Genomic DNA, 18677 nt, shown 5'->3' with positions numbered 1-18677 from the left:
GGCCGTGCTGCCCAGCCCGGGTGCTCTTGGGGGACCCCCTCGAGGTTCACTCTTCCGCCACCACTCACCCCCTCAGCACAAAGGAGCACAGACCACGTGGGTAAACTGAGGCATGAGTCAGCAAGGCCCCCCCCTCCAGTCTGGACCTTTGGGGGGTCTCCTCAGGTGTCTGACTAGCTCAGACCCACAGTGGCCACCAGGAGCCTGGTGACAGCCCCGCACTGAGCATGCACACCGGTGCGTGGGTGTGTGCACGCATGTGCGTGTGCATCTCGAGCAGCCGAGTGTGCCTGAGCAAGACAGGTGTTTACAGGCTGATCTGCGTACCCCAAAATCCACATGGAAGCCCTGATCTGCAGTGTGGCTGTGTCTAGAGTCAGGGCCTCTGAGGAGGTGACAAAGGTCAGAGGAGGGCATGAGGCCGCGCAGATACAGCTGAGCACACGCACGCACACACCGAGCACACGCAGCACCGCCCTGACCCCACGGCCACCCCGAGCAAGGGCCGGGGCCTGGACACGGGGGCCTGGAGGGTCCCTTTTGCACCCTCTGCCTCGCGGCCAGGACACGATTATTCAGAAGTTAACTTTAGCAGTTGTAAGTGGAGAGGCGCCTCCCAGCGGGGCGAGCTGCTGGAAACCCCCTCCCGCCAGGAGCTCAGGTAAGAGAGGTGCGTCCCCCTCGGCCCACCTGCGGGGAAGTCCCCGGGCAGAGGCCAGGCCTGGCTCCGCAGGGGGAGGGTGGGCAGGAGGCCGCTCCCCGGCCCCGGCCACCCTCCCCAAGCCCCCAAAGTGCAAAGAGGGTCCCAGGGGCAGCAGGGGCTCCAAGCACCCCAGGCAGCGCCTACGTGTTGAGTGACCTGCCCAGGTGGGCAAACAAGGAAACTTCTGGCATTTTCTGGAAGGTTCGATCCAGCTCTCAAACCTCGTCTCCCACTGATAGTGAGAAAAACCTCAGATTTGCAAGCGGTTCCTCTGAGGTTCAGATCAAGGTGAGGTCTTGGTGGGCACCACTCGACTCCAGGGCACCCCCTTCCTCTCTGGGGGCACACGTGGGGGCCTCTTTGCCACCCGCGGCCATACACATCCGGCAGAGTGGGCACACCTGGTTACAGGTGACCAGAGGTGACAAGCCTGAGCCTCACCCTCACCCAGCCCACTCTGCCGCGGGCCCCTGGGTGGCACCCTCTCCCGCAGGAAACTGTCCTGGGTTGGAGGTCACAGGTCAGAGGTGTCAGCAGGGGAAAGCCTTGCTGTGTTCACTGAGCTGGGGACACTCACCCAGAGCTCGGGGTCCCGAGCAGACCGCGGCTCCTGGTGAGGCTGTGCCCGGGGCTGGGCTCCCTTCTCAGTACAGCGGGGTCACTGGGTGGCTGCTGTCCCTTGAGTGCACCCCGTGCCCAGCCCAGTGTGGCCTCAGCTCACACGGCGCACCCCTGTGGGTGTGTCCCCTCCGGACAACACACAATGCAGTGACCGTCCTGGCAGGGCCCAGTGACAAGAGCTGTGAGGGGAGCCCACAGGAGGGGGCTGCAGGGACCTTCCTCCCCCCGGTACCCCAGCTTTGGCTCTGCAGAAATCTCCACACTGCCTGCAAGCGGGCACGTGGCAGGCAGAGGAGGGGGTGCCCCTGGGAGCCCCAAGTTCCTGCCTGGAGAGCTGGACACAGACCCTGGGTCCTCATGTGCCTCAGGGCAGGAGCCCCTGAGCCGAGCTCACACACCTATTCTCTGGCCCCCGGGCTGGGCCCTGGGACCACCCAGGCTCTGGCTCTTGACCACACACCCAGCCCAGACCCCTACCGTGACCCGCCTGCCTGCCGCCCCTGCCCCTTCTCACAAACAGCGCAGCCCCCCGGCCCCCAGGTCCGGAGGGAGGATCAGGTGCAAGGTGCTCGGCAAAAGCTATGCGCCCTCCGTGTTAACCAAACTGCCCACCTCAAATGCTCCAAGTGGAAGCCACGTGGCCACAAATTTTCCAAGTTTTGTGTTTTATTTTCACCCGAAGAATGAAGCTGAGAGAAAAAGACAACTATATTTCAAAGTAAGCAATGTGATTCCTGTTACAACAAACATTTGCGTTTTCTCAGGGTGGTTTTGCCGTGCCAGGGCAGACCCCACCCCAAGACACACCCAGGCCCTGGGAAGGAGCAGGCGTCCTGCCCCGAACTTCCTGGCTGCTCGGCCAGCTCAGCACACCTGGTTCTGTTGAATCTCAGTTTTCAAGGAAATGGCAGGAGGTGCGTAACCCGCCGGCCCTCGCAGGGGCCCAGCCCAGGGCCTCCTGCCCTGATGTGGTCAGTGCCTTCGGCGGAGCAGCTTGAAGCGGTTCTCAGAAGGGAGATGCAGCGATTTCAAGGGACCGCAGGACAGAGACGCCGCTGAGCACTGTGCTGCTGCAGCCCCGTGGCTCGGGGCGGGGCTGGCGGGGCTGGAGGCGGCAGGGCACGGGCGGCAGCAGCACATCTTTAATGAACCGGCCCTGCCGTGAGGGGGCAGCAGGAGGCTCGGAGTCACCGCCGACCCAGCGCCTCCCTCGGGGCTGTGCAGGGTCAGGAAGGAGCCCAGGGGCCGCGGGTGGCTCAGAACTCCTCGTGCACGCTGCGGGCGTAGTCCATCAGCTTGCTGCCCGTGAAGAACTCGCTGTACTTGAGAACCTCCTCGGGCTCCAGGTGGTGGTTCTGGTTCTCGTCCGCGATGGCGATCATCTGCTTGGCCTCGTTGAGGGCGTTGAACTCGTTCATGGGGTCCATGTAGTTCTGCAACGGGTGGGCGCCCGGCTGGGTCAGCGCCCTCCCCACCCTTTCGGCTGCCAGGTGGTGCTCCGGGGATATCTCGTCCCCGTTCCTGGCCAGGCCCCCACCCTGTGCCCCGTGAATGTGGAGGACCCCACTCGGCCCACCCAGCCTGTCCCCCACATTGGGACGTGGCTATGAGCTAAAAGGACGTCCCAACAGGGACACCAAGTCTATGTGAACAGTGGCTCTAACGCTAGCCCCACCCACAGAAAGTGATTTCTGGTGAAAACACCCCATTGGCTGCAGGATAGGAATGTGGGCACATTCTGGAACGTTCCAGAAGGGAGATGCCATGGATGGGAAGGGCACAGGGTGGGGAGAAGCTAAGCCCTGCCCAGGGCCAGCGCAGCTCACAGGGACTGAATCGGCCACTGGGCAGGGAGGGCCAGGCCAGCTCCGGGCGACCCTGGCGGGATCCCTAACCCCCACCTGCCCCTGGGCTGTCAGCAGGGTCAGAAGATTCTGGCATAAAAGGCAATGACTCATTCAGCAACTGGAGGAAAAACAAGCCCCAAACGCGATACTATTGAAAACGCTTCAGAGGAAGGTTGTGGATTCCAACCCACGCTGCAGGCCACGTGACAGAAGGCCCGCCCACGCTCATGGCCCCACACGTGGCATCGGCCCGGAGATCACTTCAGAACCCGTCCACCATGAGCTCTCCCGTTGGCCCCATAAAAAAGGGGCCACAGAATCCCCCACACCTCCCAGGGACAGTGCCAGGACTCAACCAGGGCAGGGTCGGACGCCACGCTGCGCCTTCCGCCTGTCTGGGAGCCCGAGGGGGGCGCCGCTGAGTGAAGGACCCAGCGACCAGCCAGACCCCCGGCGGAGCTGCCGAGCCTCACAGCGGCCCGAGCGGCTTCCTGGTTCAGGTCCGAACCCAGGCAGCTCCCCTTAAAGGTAGCCCAGGCTCCCCCAGAGGCCCTGGGGACACCCGCTCACCGCAGGGCCTACCTCCAGCTCCTCGGGGGTCACGATCCCATCGTGGTTGGAGTCGATCAGCTCCTCGAACTCTTTCCTCCTGTCTCGCACCCAGCTGTCGTCCACGTCCTGGCCCTGCTGGTTCTCCACGGTGCCCACAGGCAGGGACACGAACTCGGGCAGGGACAGCTGCTTGTCACCGTCCTGGTCTGCGGGACGGGGGATTGGAAGGGGCAGGATGGCGAGTGAGACACCCGAAAGTCGTTCTGCAAGTTAGGGTTCGCCCAAACCTAGCAGGTGCCCCTCACAGGGCCACCCCCCAGCCACGGGGACAGGCCTCACCCAGGTCTCGGACAATCTCCTTGACCATGAACTTGAGCATGCCCCGGCTGTGCTCCGGGTGCAGAAAGGACAGGAACTCGTCCTCGGTCAGCAGCAAGTCCGCGGGGGGGTTGTCCGCCTGGTACCAGCGGTCCTTGAGGTTCTCAAGGACTTCCTGTGCTGAGAAAGGTACAGCTCGTGAGCACCTTCTTAGGCACGACTGTGCACAAATCCAGAAAGTTCTAAGACATGTTTTCTCAACTCAGAGGGCCAGCACATGGGACATGGCTACGCACCGGGCCCAGGGCCCCACTCTCTGAAGGACAGCAGGCAACACACAGACCCCCAGACATGACCCAGACCCCCCAGACATGGCCCAGAGCCCCCCAAGACATGACCCAGACCCCCCAGACATGGCCCAGAGCCCCCCAAGACATGGCCCAGACCCTAGAAATGGCCCAGACCCCCCCAGATGTGGCCCAGCATCCCCAGACATGGCCCAGTCCCCCTGACCCCCCCAGATACGGCCCAGCCCCCCCAGACACCCCTGACCCCCCAGAAATGGCTCAGACCCACCAGACATGGCCAGACCCTCCTGGAGCCCCCTAGATGTGGCCCACATGCTCCCAGACCACCTGGACCCCTCAAAAACCACCAGATACCCCAAGTTAGGGCCAGACCCCTCCAATGTGGCCCAGACCCCCCCATTCACGGCTGTTTATTCCTTGGAAGCAGGTGGAAATTACGCCGTGGGGCTGACTCACCTGTGAAACAGCGTGTGTAGGAACAAAGGCGTCACCCTGTTCCTTTCCATCTGTTTCACGTGCGACATCACACGAAGGACGCGGTGCCAGAGGAAAACCCAGTTTCTAGAAATGACTGAGGTCGCGGCTGCTCAGAGCTTCCCACGGACTCTCAGCTCGGACCAAGTGAAGCTTCTGGGATTGTGGCCCTCCTGCCCCGCCACGGAGGCCTGGAGCAGTGGCTGCCCGCCTGTCCTGAGGCCCCCGAGTGTCCCTGAGCCAGGGCCAGGGCCTGTCTCGGTCTCCAAGCAGAAACAGGAGATCCCGACCCAGCCTGGGACTTACCTCGGCCAATGACCGTGTCCCAGTGTCCAGGACTCACTCGCCCCAACGTCCCTCGTGCCCTACCACAGCCTCACCAGGTCCTGCCTGGGCCAGCCCCTCTTTAAACCGTCAACCTTCCCGTCACCATGGACAACTGTGCGACCTCCTTGCCCGTAACAAACCCCCTGGAAGGCAAATGGGGGCCACAGGCTGTCCCCCTCCCCGTCCCAGCTCCCAGGACAGACAGACGGGGTGACCTGAGACCCAAGCAGGACAAGCACAGGCTCCTAGGGCAGGCTGACCCAATGCCAGTTCTGGAAGACGGCACAGGGTCCTCATGCTGCGCTGCCCAGCCCTGGGCTCAGCCTCAGGCCGACCTGAGAAGCCCTATGTCCCACGTCCCCGGGCACTGCGAGTGGGACCTTGTTTGGAAAGAGGGTCTCTGCCCCTGTGTTTCGTGACAGATCTGGAGAAGAGGTCATCCCAGATCAGGGTGGGGCCTAAGGCCAGCGACTGGTGCTCCTGTGAGAGGCCAACAGAGGTGCAGAGAGGAGCTGCTCACGTGGTGGCAGAGGCTGGAGGAGCCGGGAGGGTCCCCTCCCCCTGGGGCCACAGGAGCCCACACAGCCCCGCAGCTCGGCCCCAGACCGAGTGTGATGCGCACGGCTGCCACAGGACTCCCAGGAGCCTCGCAGGGGACGGACGGGGGTTGGGGAGGTGCCCGTGAGGAGTCCTCCCTTCCCTGCCAGGGCCCCCAGACCGACCCAGGAGCTGCAGGGTAGAGGTCAAGGGGGTCGACGCACAGGCTGCAGTCAGGTCACACAGCCGGGCACACGCTAGGACTGCAGGGCGTGCAGGGTCCCCAGAACACAGAGTGACTTCTAAGCACAGCTCCACCAAATCACAGGGGCGGAGGGGCCTTCAGAGCTGTCACAGAGCTCTGGGTCCAGGAAGGACGTGTCCCGGACAGAACAGACACACCCGAGGGCAATGGCACCAGAGTCGGGTGGGAGGCCGGGGCCAGCCCCGCCTTCAGCAGCCACCTGCGGGGGGCCGAACTCACCCCAAGTGGAATCCCACTGGCAGGGCACGGGACCCCCAGGACCCCCAACACTACAGGACACCTTCGAGAACAGCGTGAATCGCGGCACCAATGGGCAAAACCCAGTGGAAACAGCAGGGAAATGCAAACACCATTTGGGAAGGAAATAACAATGCCCAGGTCATAGAGTTTAGAAAGGACAGAACCACAGTCCTGGTGACATCACACCATTGGGACTGGCGTGGCTAGGGTCAAAGGTTTTCTTTCTTTCTTTTGAGACAGAGTCTCACTCTGTTGCCCGGGCTAGAGTGCCGTGGCGTCAGCCTTGCTCACAGCAACCTCAAACTCCTGGGCTCAAGTGATCCTTCTGCCTCAGCCTCCCGAGTAGCTGGGACTACAGGCATGCGCCACCATGCTTAGCTAATTTTTTCTATATATTTTTAGTTGGCCGGCTAATTTGTTTTTATTTTTAGTAGAGACAGGGTCTCGCTCTTCCTCAGGCTGGTCTCGAACTCCTGACCTTGAGCGATCCACCCGCCTCGGCCTCTCAGAGTGCTAGGATTACAGGCGTGAGCCACCGCACCCGGCCTAGAGTCAAAGGTCTTAAAGGGTCTTCGAATTATTCAAGAAAGGACAAGACTCGGATCCACACAGATGCCCTGGCCCTGCAGGCTGGCCGGGCCACACCCTCCCACCCAAGGGGAGACCCGGGGGCCTGCCCACACCCAGCCTGGTGGCCACATGGGATGTCTGGCCAGGCCTCCTCAGATGTGGGCTTGGACCCCACCTCTTCTAGGGCCTGGGAGCCCCCGTCCAGCTGCAGCCTCCACCTGGGAGCTGTGCCTGGTGGCTGGGCCCTCCCTGCCTGCGTGTAGGGCACCTGTCCTGTGCCTCAGGCCTTGGCTGCTCCAGGCTTCTCTACAGAGCTTACTGACTGACGTGTGTCCTGCTGTCCAAAGTGCCACCGAAGCATGTACGCCCGGAGCAGCCTGGGCCACGCCCCCCCACAGGACCCTCAGGCGGGTGGTGTTGGTGGGGGATCGGCAGCGGCAGCCCACCTCTCCCCCTACCAGCCCCAACGCACACTGGGCAAGATGAACACACTCGGCACTCCATGTACTACGCACATGCATGCACACACAAGCAAGCCAGGGCACGCACAGTACACAGGCACAGGGAGTGCACTGCAGCCTTCCTGCACAGCCGGAAGATCGGCCTTGACGCCACCAGCAGAACCCCCAGGCCAGGTGGGGCCTCTCCTCTGCCCTCCCGCCAGCGCCCTCCTGCCACTGACCACAACCACGCCCACGCCCCCCCATGGAGAGCCCAGACACAGACCACGCCCATACCCCTGCACCTACCCGACAGACCACGCCCACGTCCCACCCCCATCCAAAGCCCGACACAGGCCACGCCCACCCCCACGGAGAGCCCGGACACAGGCCACGCCCACACCCCTGCACCTACCCCAGAGACCACGCCCATGCCCCATCCAAAGCCCGGCACAGGCCACGCCCACACCCCACCCCCACCCAAAGCCCGACACAGACCACCCCCGCCCACGGGGAGCCCCGACATAGACCACGCCCCACCCAAAGCCCCACACCAACCACGCCACCGAGCCCGAGCTCCGCCATCGGGCCTGAGCACTTACTCTCCTCGTCGACTTTGAGCTCTGCGTTGTTTCTGATGGCGTCGGCAACCTCCCGCTCGTCGTGGCCTTTGCTCGCCAAAAACTTCACCTTGTACTCGTCCCACGACACGCGGCCTGCGAGGATCCAGCCGTGAGCGCGTCTCGGAGGACCCGGTCCGTCCAGGACGGGCTGAGATGCCGCTGCGCGGGGACAGCGGGCCACCCGGCGGCGCACGGCACACGCGCACGGCCCGCAGGTCTGCAGAGCCACCGTCTGCAGGTCAAACCCTGGGCCGCTGCGCGCCTTTCTGTAAACGAGGCCACGAGGCCGGCTGGGCACGGTGCCCCTCCCCCCTCGCCCCACCCCTCCCCCACCCACCGTCGCCGTCGGGGTCCACGGCGCGGAAGTGCACCCTGTTCTCCTTGACGGCCTCCTGGAAGTGCTCGGCCGTCTTCTCCATGATCCAGCGCTGCATCTCCTTGGCGCTGATCCTCCGGTCGGTGTTCACGTCCACCCTGCGGGCGGGCGGGCGTCAGACCAAGCCCCAGGACCTGCACCCGCCACGATAACCATCCTCCGCCCGCGGGCAGCCGCGCGGGGGAAACGGCAGGGACACGGCTCACGGGGCCCCTGGAGGCGTCAGGAGCTGTTGGGGACACGGGGGCCACAGCTCATCGCCCTCCCATGGTCCATGGGAAGGCCACGGCCCCCCCAGCCCCGCAGCACGGGAGGCGGGATGAGCACCGACCCACCCTCTCAGTCGTGGGTACCCAGCTCCATGAACAAAAACGCCTTTTCGTAGTTCCCGTGTTTCAAGTTGCCAGGCCCTAAGGTTTGCTGACCAGGGCTTTGTGACGTTCTGTTGCACCGATCCAGTCCCTTTTTGAGTTCTTTTTCCCCCAGAAACGGCAGAACCTCCTTCCAGCCACAAGATAACTACAAAGCCTCGCACCACCAGTGTCCACAGAAGACAGGACAAGGACACCCACCACAGACCCTGCCCAAAGACCCACTGGGCCATGCCCAGGCTGAAAGAACGGCCAGTGTTAACCCCTAGTTCATTACGATACCGAAATCCCTGCCCTGGGAGGGGCTTGGCCACCGTGTTTTGATCACGTGACGTGTGTGCTGGCGTGATTTCTCACTGTGCTCACCCCAAACGTGTGTGGATGCTCACTCCCCTCCTGCATCATTCACTTCCCCTCCAGAAACCCCCGACCCTGGTGGTCAGGGAGTGGGGTTTGAGACAGTCCACTCCTCTCGTCTCCAGCTGACGTCCTCTGCAGTGACTCTTTCTGGCAGGACAGTGCTCGCCTCAGCAACCAGCTTTCTGTGCAGTGAGCACCAGCGGCAACCTCCCTCCCGGGTTCACTAACAACACCTCCCACAGTCACCTTCTGCGCATCTTATTTTAGATGCCTCAGGTATGACCAGGTAAAAACCTTCATGAGCGTAAAGTTACACGATTTGGAAAAAGACCCTTTGGGGACCTAACGTGTTCAGGGATGGAACAGACCCAGGGACTCAGGGTGGCAGGAGGCCAGCAGGTCCCACCTGTGGGGAGACAAAGGGCCACTGCCACTCAGCTACACGCGGAATGAGGCCTCCACACCACGTCCGTATAAAAACCCAGAGGCCTGTGCCTCTGCCACGGCTTGAACATGCCCCGCAAGGTTCATGTGGGAAACTTAGTCCCTGAAGCAACAGCGTTGGGGGCCCTTTAAGAGGGGATGAGGTCAAGAGGGCTCTGCCTCAAGACTGGGCTGACAGTGTCATCGCAGGAGTGGGACCCTCGGCCCCTTTCCCCTCTCGCACACGCTCGGGCCGTGTGATGCCTTCTGCCGTGTTGTGACACAGCAAGAAGAGGCAGCAGATACAGCCCCTCGACCTCGGACGTGCAGGCTCCGGGAGCATTTAGGAGTCGCCGGGTCTGCGGTGCTCTGCTGCCGCAGCACAAGCCAGACTGAGACAGTCTCAGACCCCAGGAGGAGCCAACAAAGACCTTCAAGGGAGGGAGGCAGGGCCGCCCCTCAGGTCCCCGCGCCAGCTCCCACAGCAGCAGCTCGGCCACAGGAAGAAGGGCCTGAGAGGCACCCCCTGCAGAGTCCCCGCAGAACATGCCGGCTGTGGGAGGAGGCTGCCGAGGGTGGCTGTGCGGCAGGTGTGGGGTCAGGGTCAGTGACACTCGGGGGCATCGACTGCTCTGCAACGTCCTCCTACGGTGGCCACAGCCACTCAGAGAAAAGCTGCAGATGCAAAGATGTCTGTGCCGAGAAAGGGTTGAGCCCAGATGCCTGTGAGCAGCTGTGTTTGCTTGTATAAGCACAGCCGAGGAAGACACGGCTACAGATATTTGTGCATACGCAGGTCAGCACATGCACGTGTGTGTACGAGGCTAGAACACACGCACACACAGCACGTGCCCATGTGTATGCACAGGCTGGCACGCGTGTGCACACAGCACATGCACGCATGTGTGCAGGGCTAGCAGACACTCCTGTGCACAGGATTAGCACGCACACACATACACGAGTTAGTACGCACGCATGTGTTACCAAGCTCTGCCGGCTGGGAGGACTACAGGCAACGACAGCCAGAACCCAGATCCTGGTTTCCAACACCGTTCTCCAGTCACAGGAACCAGGCTCCCTGGAGAGGTGGCTGCCCCAGGGCTGGGGCAGGGAATGCGTGGAGCATCTGACAGCACCAGGAAGTGAGGAGGTGCTCACAAAACGGGCCGAGGCGCCAAGGGGAGGAGCCCCCAGTGGCCAAAGCTGGAACAATGTGAGCAGCAAAATAAACGGCATCGCACTGGACTGCACCCCAAGTGTACAAAGAGCACCCGCGGATCCACATCGAGGTAAATAAATAGGTGGGGAAAGAGAAAGCCCCTCCTCACGCAAGACGTCCAAGCAACATACCGCAGACACTTGCCCTGCAGGACGGGGGCCTCCTTCCCAGCCCCCGCAGGTGGGCTGGACCCAGTGATTTGCTTCCAGAGAAGAGCAGGGACAGGGAAAAGGGCCAACTCTACCTGGAGACACCTGGCACAGGCCACCGTCACCAGGTTACCCAAGTCGACATCCCAGGGGTGACTGCGGACGCCGGGGATGCCCTGACAGGGCAAGGTCGGCACCTCCCCCTGGGTGTTCTTTTCAAAAACGCACAACCCAGTCCGGTCACCAGAAAACACATCAGACGAGCTCACATCGAGGCGCATTCTGTCACACACCCGACCAGCCCTCCTCAGAACTGATGTGTTCAGGAAAAAACAGGAGTCTGACAGGGTGACACAGCCCAGAGGAGCCTGAGACGATGACGAGACGAAATGCAACGTGGGATCCCAGAGGAGTCCTGGGGCCGAGAGAGGATGTGGGGACCCAAGAGACGGGGACAAAGCCCAGGAGTGTCCACAGGAGCTGCTGCCGCAAAGCTCTGACCCGCACATGCAGCACCGACATCCGGTCATCTCTGTGTGTCTCCCCAGACAAGACAGCACGTGGTTTCTTTCACGTGGAGGGAACAAAGAGAAGCCCCCACCTCGGGAGACGGGCAGGAGCAGGCCGTGCAGGCCTCCGTGCCAGGGGCGCAGCCCACCCCAGCAGCCCGCCTGAGCCAGGGACAGCTGTTCTCTCCCTGCACCCAGGGAAGGCCTGCGTGGCTCGGAGTCGACAGCTCTGACGGACCCCAGGGAGCACCGACGGCATCTGAGGTCGGTCAAGTCATTATCAAAGGAGGACGTGCCCTGAGAGAAGCCCTGCCCGTCCCGCTGGGAGACGTGTGGGGGCGCCGTGTGTGGAACCCAGGTCCTGGTGCTGCACCACCTCTCCTGGGGGGTTGTCCTGCCAGCCCACCTGTGCTCTGACCACAGGCTCGATCCCAGGTGGCCGCCCTGCCCTGGCCCAGGGCCGGGTCCCACCCTCTGGCTCATGGGGTCCAGCATCTGCCCCTCCGTGGCCCTGGACAGCATCCGGGAGGGCCAGCCTCTGTGGGGGGAGCCCGGTGGCTGGGGGCGTCCATACCCTGTCTCGCCTGGTGCCCGCAGCCCCTGCCCTGGAGGACTAGTGGCACCTCCTGACTCAGGGCCATGCCCAGCATCCTACAAGGACGACAGAGACGCTGACGTGTGTGGGCTCGGGGCTGCCCCAGCTGGGCCCTGGGGCGAACGTAGCGAGATCTGCCCTTCCCAGGCCGAATGGTCAGGACCACCCATCTCGGGACCTTAGCCAGGCTCTGGGAACCGGGGCGGGGGAGAAAGCGCATTGCTAGGGATGGGCACCAGGAGCTCTGAGATTCGCAGGGCGGCTCTGCTCCTGGCGGCTGGGGAAGAGGAAAGCAACTTGGGCTCTGGGCCAGGGCAGTAGCGGGACACGCCGACCTACAAACGCACGTTTCCGAACCTTGTACAGTGGGGATCTGCACACACACATGTACGGGGTGTCGGAGGAGCCCCCAGCACTCACCACAGCCCTTGACCTGCCGGGACAGCCACACTTATACCTGGGCAGCTGACACCCACACTGTCCCTCGGCCCTGTGGCCTGGCTGGTGTTGCAACCTGCTGTAACCACAGCCCCGCCCCGTCCCCTGCCCTCAGCCACAGAAGACGCTGGCCAGAGGCCTTCCAGCAGCTTTCTCCAGCCTGCAAGGGGCGGCCAGCCACGAGGGACCCTTCCAAGCTGCCCCGGACAGCTCGGGGCACCGGCACACTCCTCAGCCCAACACCACACACCTTCCAGGCGTGGCTGAGGAAGAGCGTTGATGGCAACTGCCCTGCAGGGAGGCCCCACGGCCCCGCCACCCTGGGCACAGCCCGGCACCTACTTGGAGAAGATGACCATCAGCTTCCTGCGGCTCCTGCGTGGTTCTGCGTCCTCCTCAAACCCGTCCACGTCCTTGCCCAGGAAGACCTCCTGGTGGAAGTCCTTGTTGAGGTGCCCGTCCATCTCCAGCTTCACGCCGTTCAGGTGGTCTGGGGGCAGGATCTCGTTCTGCTCCCTGTTGGCGGCTCTCTCCCGAGCAGAAGAGTGGTTGGCGGGCCGTGCAGACACGTCCACCAGAAGGACCACGCCCAGGAGCCAGAGGCACCGCGGAGCCAGGCCACAGAGGGGAGCCTGCCTGGATGCCATTGCTGTGGGGCCCGGACGGTGGGACGGCTTCAAGGTGTGGGCTGGCGGCTGGGGGCACAGAGAAGCAAGTGAAGTCACGGCTCCAAACCAAGCCCGGGCGCCGCAGAGAGCTCCGTGTCCCCAGCAGAGCCGCAGGCTGAGGACAAGCAGTTAACAGTCTGCAGAGAAGACACATACCTATTGTTTAGTGGGACCAGCAAGTACTAAACACACTCGTTCTGCAACGTGAAACAGAAGCCTGGAGTCACAGGCTCCAGACCACCCATGACATTTTGTTCCCTTTTTAAAGACACTGGGTTTCCAGCTCCGTCTCTGTCACTCAGAGCTGTCATCACCTCAAGGTGGCTGATCTGCCCCCCCCCCCAGTGCCCACAGCGAAGCCGGCCAGCACAGTTGGACTCTGCCCCTCCTGGCCTCATGGCACTGACCCGTGGGGTTAAGGTCACTCACTCTCCAGATCTTGACTCAGGCGCTATGACCTTGGCTAAGTCATCTGACCTCCCTGGGCTCAGTTTTCCCAAGATGTGTGAGTTTTGGTGACCCTGAGTGGAGAGGGCTCACGAGGCCTGGTACCAGCAAACACACCCACCCAGGGGGGCTCCAACCCCTCCCACCCCCCCACTGTGATGGTCCCTGAAGACACCCATATGCACACACCTGGGCACAGCTATGCATACATATGCACACATGTCTACACACACACACCTCGCTCACATCCAAGGAGGCTGCAGTGCCCAGGAAATCCCTCGGCGTGCCCAGTCCCGGCAGGGAGCAAGGGCTCACAGAGCCTCAAACCTCACCTACCCTAAAGGGAACTCTGGTTCCCTCCCGCCCAAAACCCTGCTCCTTCCCAGGCTGTGCACCTGGCAAACCCACCTCCCTGTGCTGTAGCTGTTCCCTGAACACAGACTGACTGAATCTCCCGTTTTTCGGTCCTATCTGACTCAGCTTCACTGTCCGGGCACCTGCGCTGCTGTCTGCACACAGCAGTCACTCAAGCCTAGGTCCCCCAAGGAAGGGAACCTCGGACACAGGCGCTCGTGTCTGGTTTTCTTAACATGGCTGAGGCTTCTTCCTTTCCTGCCGGAGGAATAATTCTACTCCTGCTCACCTTGTCAGGGAAGCACTGGGTAAAGAGCCAGGACAACTTCCTGCTGGTGTTTGTTGACTCCCTTAATTGCAGTCATAAAAACACACGTGTGTGCACAGACTGTCCTTTGCTCCTTGAGAGAAAAAAGACAGCAGATTCTATGAATTGCGTCAGGAGACCATCAAGCGAAACTTCTTCCCCCACTCTACAGCATTCCTCCTACGGGCAGTGACCGCGCTGGCCCGCGGCCCCCAGTCCTCGGCCCGGCGCTAGAATGGGACGCTCCTGACAAGGACTCGGCAAACCCTTGCTAAGGGGAGGCTGGGGACGCCTTAAGCGGAGGGGATATTTCCTCGCCATCCCTGCGTTTCCGTTCTGGTGAAACCAGGCTGTGTCTTGGGGTAAACACGCAGTGGTGGGGTTGAGGAGCAGCCCTAACAGCTGCCTTGGCGGGCCCGACACCCAGGGGTGTCTCCACACGACTTCAGATCTTCTAACCCCACCGCCGGGATCACGGCCCGCGTGCTGCAGACGCGGAAACCGAGGCACGGAGAAGTTGGGCAGCTTGTCCAAGGTCACCGCGGGGCCCTCCTGGGTTTCGGCCAAGAGAAGACCAACCGCGGAGGGCCCCGAGCCCCAGGCTGGCCCAGAGCGGCCGCCCGGCGAACCCCGGCCCGGGGCGGCGAAGGGGTCACTCGGCCCTGCGCCCGCGGCGGCCCGGGCCTCACTCACCGGCCTCGCTCCCCGCGCCGGGTCCGGAGAGCGCAGCGCCCGCGACGCCGCCGACCGTCGGCTCAGGCCGCGGCCATCTTTCTTGCGGGAAGCGGCGTGCAGGTGGGCAAGGGGCCGTGCGATCAGCACGACCTCACGGCGGCGACGGCATCGCCGCCATCTTTCCTGCGGGCGGAAGCGGCCGCTGAGGACGCCCAATGAGAAAGGCGCGCGAGGCCACGTGACGGCCGGTCTCCAGCCCGGCCCTCGCCGCTGCGGCCGCCGGTGGACCGCCGCCACCGAGCGCCCCGAGACTCGGCGCCTCGAGGCTCCTCCCGCCACGCGCGTGGGGTGCGACCCGTGGCCCCAGCCGCGCGCGCGCGCACACCGCGCGGCCGCCGGCGCCTGCGCACTGTGGCCGGCCGCCGCGGCCCGCTGGGGCCATGAAGCTGCTGCGGCGCGCGGGCCGGCGGCGGGCGGCGCTGGGCCTGGGCGCGCTGGCGCTGGGCGGTGCGGCGCTGCTGTACCTGACGCGCTGCGCGCCCGCCGGCCCCGCGCCCGCGCCCCGCGCCGCCGCCTTCCTGGCCGTGCTGGTGGCCAGCGCGCCCCGCGCCGCCGAGCGCCGCAGCGTGGTCCGCGGCACGTGGCTGGCGCGGCGCGGGGCCCCGGGCGACGTGTGGGCGCGCTTCGCTGTGGGCACGGCCGGCCTGGGCGCCGACGAGCGGCGCGCGCTGGAGCGCGAGCAGGCGCGCCACGGGGACCTGCTGCTGCTGCCCGCGCTGCACGACGCCTACGAGAACCTCACGGCCAAGGTGCTGGCCATGCTGGCCTGGCTGGACGAGCACGTGGCCTTCGAGTTCGTGCTCAAGGCCGACGACGACTCGTTCGCGCGGCTGGACGCGCTGCTGGCCGAGCTGCGCGCCCGCGAGCCCGCGCGCCGCCGCCGCCTCTACTGGGGCTTCTTCTCGGGCCGCGGCCGCGTCAAGCCCGGGGGCCGCTGGCGCGAGGCCGGCTGGCAGCTGTGCGACTACTACCTGCCCTACGCGCTGGGCGGCGGCTACGTGCTTTCCGCGGACCTGGTGCACTACCTGCGCCTCAGCCGCGACTACCTGCGCGCCTGGCACAGCGAGGACGTGTCGCTGGGCGCCTGGCTGGCGCCCGTGGACGTGCAGCGCGAGCACGACCCGCGCTTCGACACCGAGTACAGGTCCCGCGGCTGCAGCAACCAGTACCTGGTGACGCACAAGCAGAGCCTGGAGGACATGCTGGAGAAGCAGCAGACGCTGGCGCGCGATGGCCGCCTGTGCAAGCGCGAGGTGCAGCTGCGCCTGTCCTACGTGTACGACTGGTCCGCGCCGCCCTCGCAGTGCTGCCAGCGGAAGGAGGGCATCCCCTGAGTCCCCGCGCGGTTCCGGGGGCCGCCGACTCGAGGGGGACCTGGTCTGTCCCGCGACCGGGGGGTGGGGTGGGGCTGTGGGGCAGGCGCCCAGCAGCCTCTCGCCACACCTGGCTCGCGCTCCCGTGCCGCGACCAGGGCTGTGCGCCTCGGCGCCGCGCACGTGGCCTCGCTCCGGAGGATCTTGCGGGCCCCGAGGCCCCTGGGGTTGCCAGCGCAGCGCGTCCTGCCCGGGCAGCGGCGGCCCATCCGCGGATCTCGGCCCGCAGGAGCGCAGCCTGGCGCGGCTTTGGACGCGAGGGCGGAACAGACTTCCCGGCCACCGCTGGCCCGCCGCTCCCCAGCGCCCCGAGGTCGCGCGTCCACCGTCCACATAGCCAGCCGCAGGCCGCCTGCAGCTTAGCTGCGAGCTGTCATCAAACGGCTTTTGCCGGTTTATTCTGATGGCTTAACTTTCTTCTGTGTCTCATGTCCGCATCATTTGTCATGTGTGTCTAAGATTTCACTTGGTTTACATGAATTGTAATAGCTTTAATGGTGTTTTGGTCTATGTCTCCTTAGAACGAATTTGTGGTAAATATTTGGCAAATATACTTCAATGCTTGTTTGTGATTTATTTACAAATATTTTAAATTTGTGTAGATAAGAGTTTAAGTTGGGAGCATGCAGGTCTCAGTATTTTTTTTTTTTTTACTTTTCGAGACAGTCTTGCTCTGTCGCCCCAGCTAGAATGTAGTGGTGTCATAGCTCACTGCAACTTCCAACTCCTGGGCTCAAGCCATCCTCCTGCCTCAGCCTCCCGAGTACCTGGGACTACGGGTGCCACCACCACGCCCAGCTAATTTTTCTATTTTTAGTAGAGACGGGGGTCTTGCTTTTCCTCAGGCTGGTCTCGAACTCCTGAGCTCAAGTGATCCTCCCGCCTCGGCCCCCCAGAATGCTGGGATTACAGGCGTGAGCCACCGTGCCCCACCAGTATTTTTTGAATTACTTAAGATCATGTCAGAATTTCAAATTTGTAGGTTAATCTGTTCTTACAACTCGAGTTGGCGACTCCGCTGCTGCGTGTGTGTAAACAGGGAAGAATTTTAAAACTGCCCATTTCTCTTCTAGGCTGACACGTCATTCAGCCCCCCTGTCTCTTTCCGGAAAGACCTTCCTTTCAGGCTTCCTGGTGGAGTGCCTCGTCCACACAGGGCCAGAGGGTCTTTGTTATTTCAGACTCTGGGCCCAAATTCCAGGAAGCTGAACCCTTGGAAGTGTTGACAAGGTTTCCCATATTGTCTTAAGGAAACAGGGTCTGCTGGCTGGCACCCCGACCACCTCGCACATACCCTAACACGTCTTGCAAGCTCGGGTTTCCTTTTTATGTGCCCCCATTTAATGAGAAAAGTGAAGGCCATGGTCATTGCAAAAGTACAATAAAGTGGTCCCAGGACAAGTGGAGACCACAAGCCTCCTCGGCCTCCAGGATGCGTTTTTCTGGGGTCTGACTTGGGTTTTCGGTCTGGGCGGCCTGGGTCATGTCCGACTTCGGGGCAATGTGAAGGGGAAGGTTTCAACTCTTGAGTTCCCAGGCTGTGCGCCCAGGAGCAGGTTTGGGTTACTTTTGTTTAAAGGCAGAAGAATATCCAGAACTCTGGGCGGTCTCAGGGGGAAGTGGGGGGGGAGGCAGTCAGTGACCTGAACTGGGATTATCCCACCTTTAGGAGGTCGGGGTGGGACCACAGGCTCCTGAGGTCAGATAAGGTTCTGATTACAAGTTGAGTGTGAGCTTTCCCACTGGCCACCTAGAAGCCAGAACTAACCTCCCCGTCTGTATTTTGTTCATGGACAAGGATTCATAAGGATCCCAGGTTGGGGACGCCAGGGTGAGCAGAACGGGGCCCTGCCAGCCCTCCCACGAGGAGGGTCACCGGCTCCCGAGGGATGCTGATCCCAGATTCCCGCCAACCATGCTCACCTGGGATGCCGCGTCTGAACCTCGGAGTTGTTTGAAGAATTGGCATGTGTGTCTGTTTCATATGAGGACGAGGTGCTTAGGGAGGCTGGACGACTTGCTGAGGACCATGTGGCCAGTGGCAGAGCTGGGAATGGGCTCCTCGGGCCCAGCCTGGCACTGCCCGGTTCTGCATTGCTCCAAAGCCTTGACCCCCACCGAAAACGCAGCACAAAGGTCTAAGAATCCCCTGGCAGAAAGTCTGAAAATCCAACATGCAACAAGTTCTGACCTACAAAAACGGAAATGTCATCTTGTGCAACCTAAAACATTGTATTTTAAAACAGACTGAAGCCTGCCCTGGGCTGACCACCCACACCCACGCTGTGGTTGATTGACGTCGGGATTTAGAAGGTTCTGCCGCGCAAGTGGGAGCCCTCGGCAGCAGCTGCCTGAGCCAGCCTGAGCTTCAGCCTGTTTTCTCTCCTGACACCCCAAACTTGCCCTGAGTTGATGCTGGGCCACCCCCTTCCGGCTCCCTGGTGGCATCCCTGCCCCGTGGCACGTGACCACAGGCCCACGTAGCCTCCCCTCCCCCGACCTGAACCCTTCCGCTGCCCCACTCGCCC

The 18677-nt window shown here is 62.8% G+C and overlaps 2 protein-coding genes across 2 annotated transcripts; one reads left to right on the top strand and one right to left on the bottom strand.

Annotated features, from left to right (window-relative positions):
- Window positions 1-2014: 2014 nt before the first annotated feature.
- SDF4 (stromal cell derived factor 4) lies at window positions 2015-14890 on the bottom strand. The gene is made up of 8 exons (XM_045548795.1): window positions 14735-14890; window positions 14024-14135; window positions 12608-13070; window positions 8163-8299; window positions 7805-7918; window positions 4063-4221; window positions 3754-3929; window positions 2015-2757 (listed from the first exon to the last, which is right to left on the bottom strand). The coding sequence occupies exons 3-8, from the start codon at window positions 12910-12912 to the stop codon at window positions 2581-2583; spliced, it is 1068 nt and encodes a 355-aa protein (XP_045404751.1). The 5' UTR covers window positions 12913-13070; window positions 14024-14135; window positions 14735-14890; the 3' UTR covers window positions 2015-2580.
- A 266-nt stretch (window positions 14891-15156) lies between these two features.
- B3GALT6 (beta-1,3-galactosyltransferase 6) lies at window positions 15157-16702 on the top strand. Its single transcript, XM_045548796.1, has one exon. The coding sequence runs from the start codon at window positions 15157-15159 to the stop codon at window positions 16108-16110; it is 954 nt and encodes a 317-aa protein (XP_045404752.1). The 3' UTR covers window positions 16111-16702.
- The last annotated feature ends 1975 nt before the right edge of the window (window positions 16703-18677 follow it).

The sequence above is a fragment of the Lemur catta genome, chromosome 3 (assembly GCF_020740605.2).
Source record: "Lemur catta isolate mLemCat1 chromosome 3, mLemCat1.pri, whole genome shotgun sequence".
In the NCBI taxonomy this organism is placed as follows: domain Eukaryota; kingdom Metazoa; phylum Chordata; class Mammalia; order Primates; family Lemuridae; genus Lemur; species Lemur catta.
This window is presented reverse-complemented; position numbering and strand designations above follow the sequence as displayed.

Coding starts and splice junctions, on each gene's coding strand:
- SDF4 (XM_045548795.1), bottom strand. CDS start 12,912: ATGGCATCCAGGCAGGCTCCCCTCTGTGGCCTGGCTCCGCGGTGCCTC. Junction 8,300..12,607: donor CTGATGGTCATCTTCTCCAA/GTAGGTGCCGGG, acceptor GCCCGCCCGCAG/GGTGGACGTGAACACCGACC. Junction 2,758..3,753: donor TGACCCCCGAGGAGCTGGAG/GTAGGCCCTGCG, acceptor CACCCGTTGCAG/AACTACATGGACCCCATGAA.
- B3GALT6 (XM_045548796.1), top strand. CDS start 15,157: ATGAAGCTGCTGCGGCGCGCGGGCCGGCGGCGGGCGGCGCTGGGCCTG.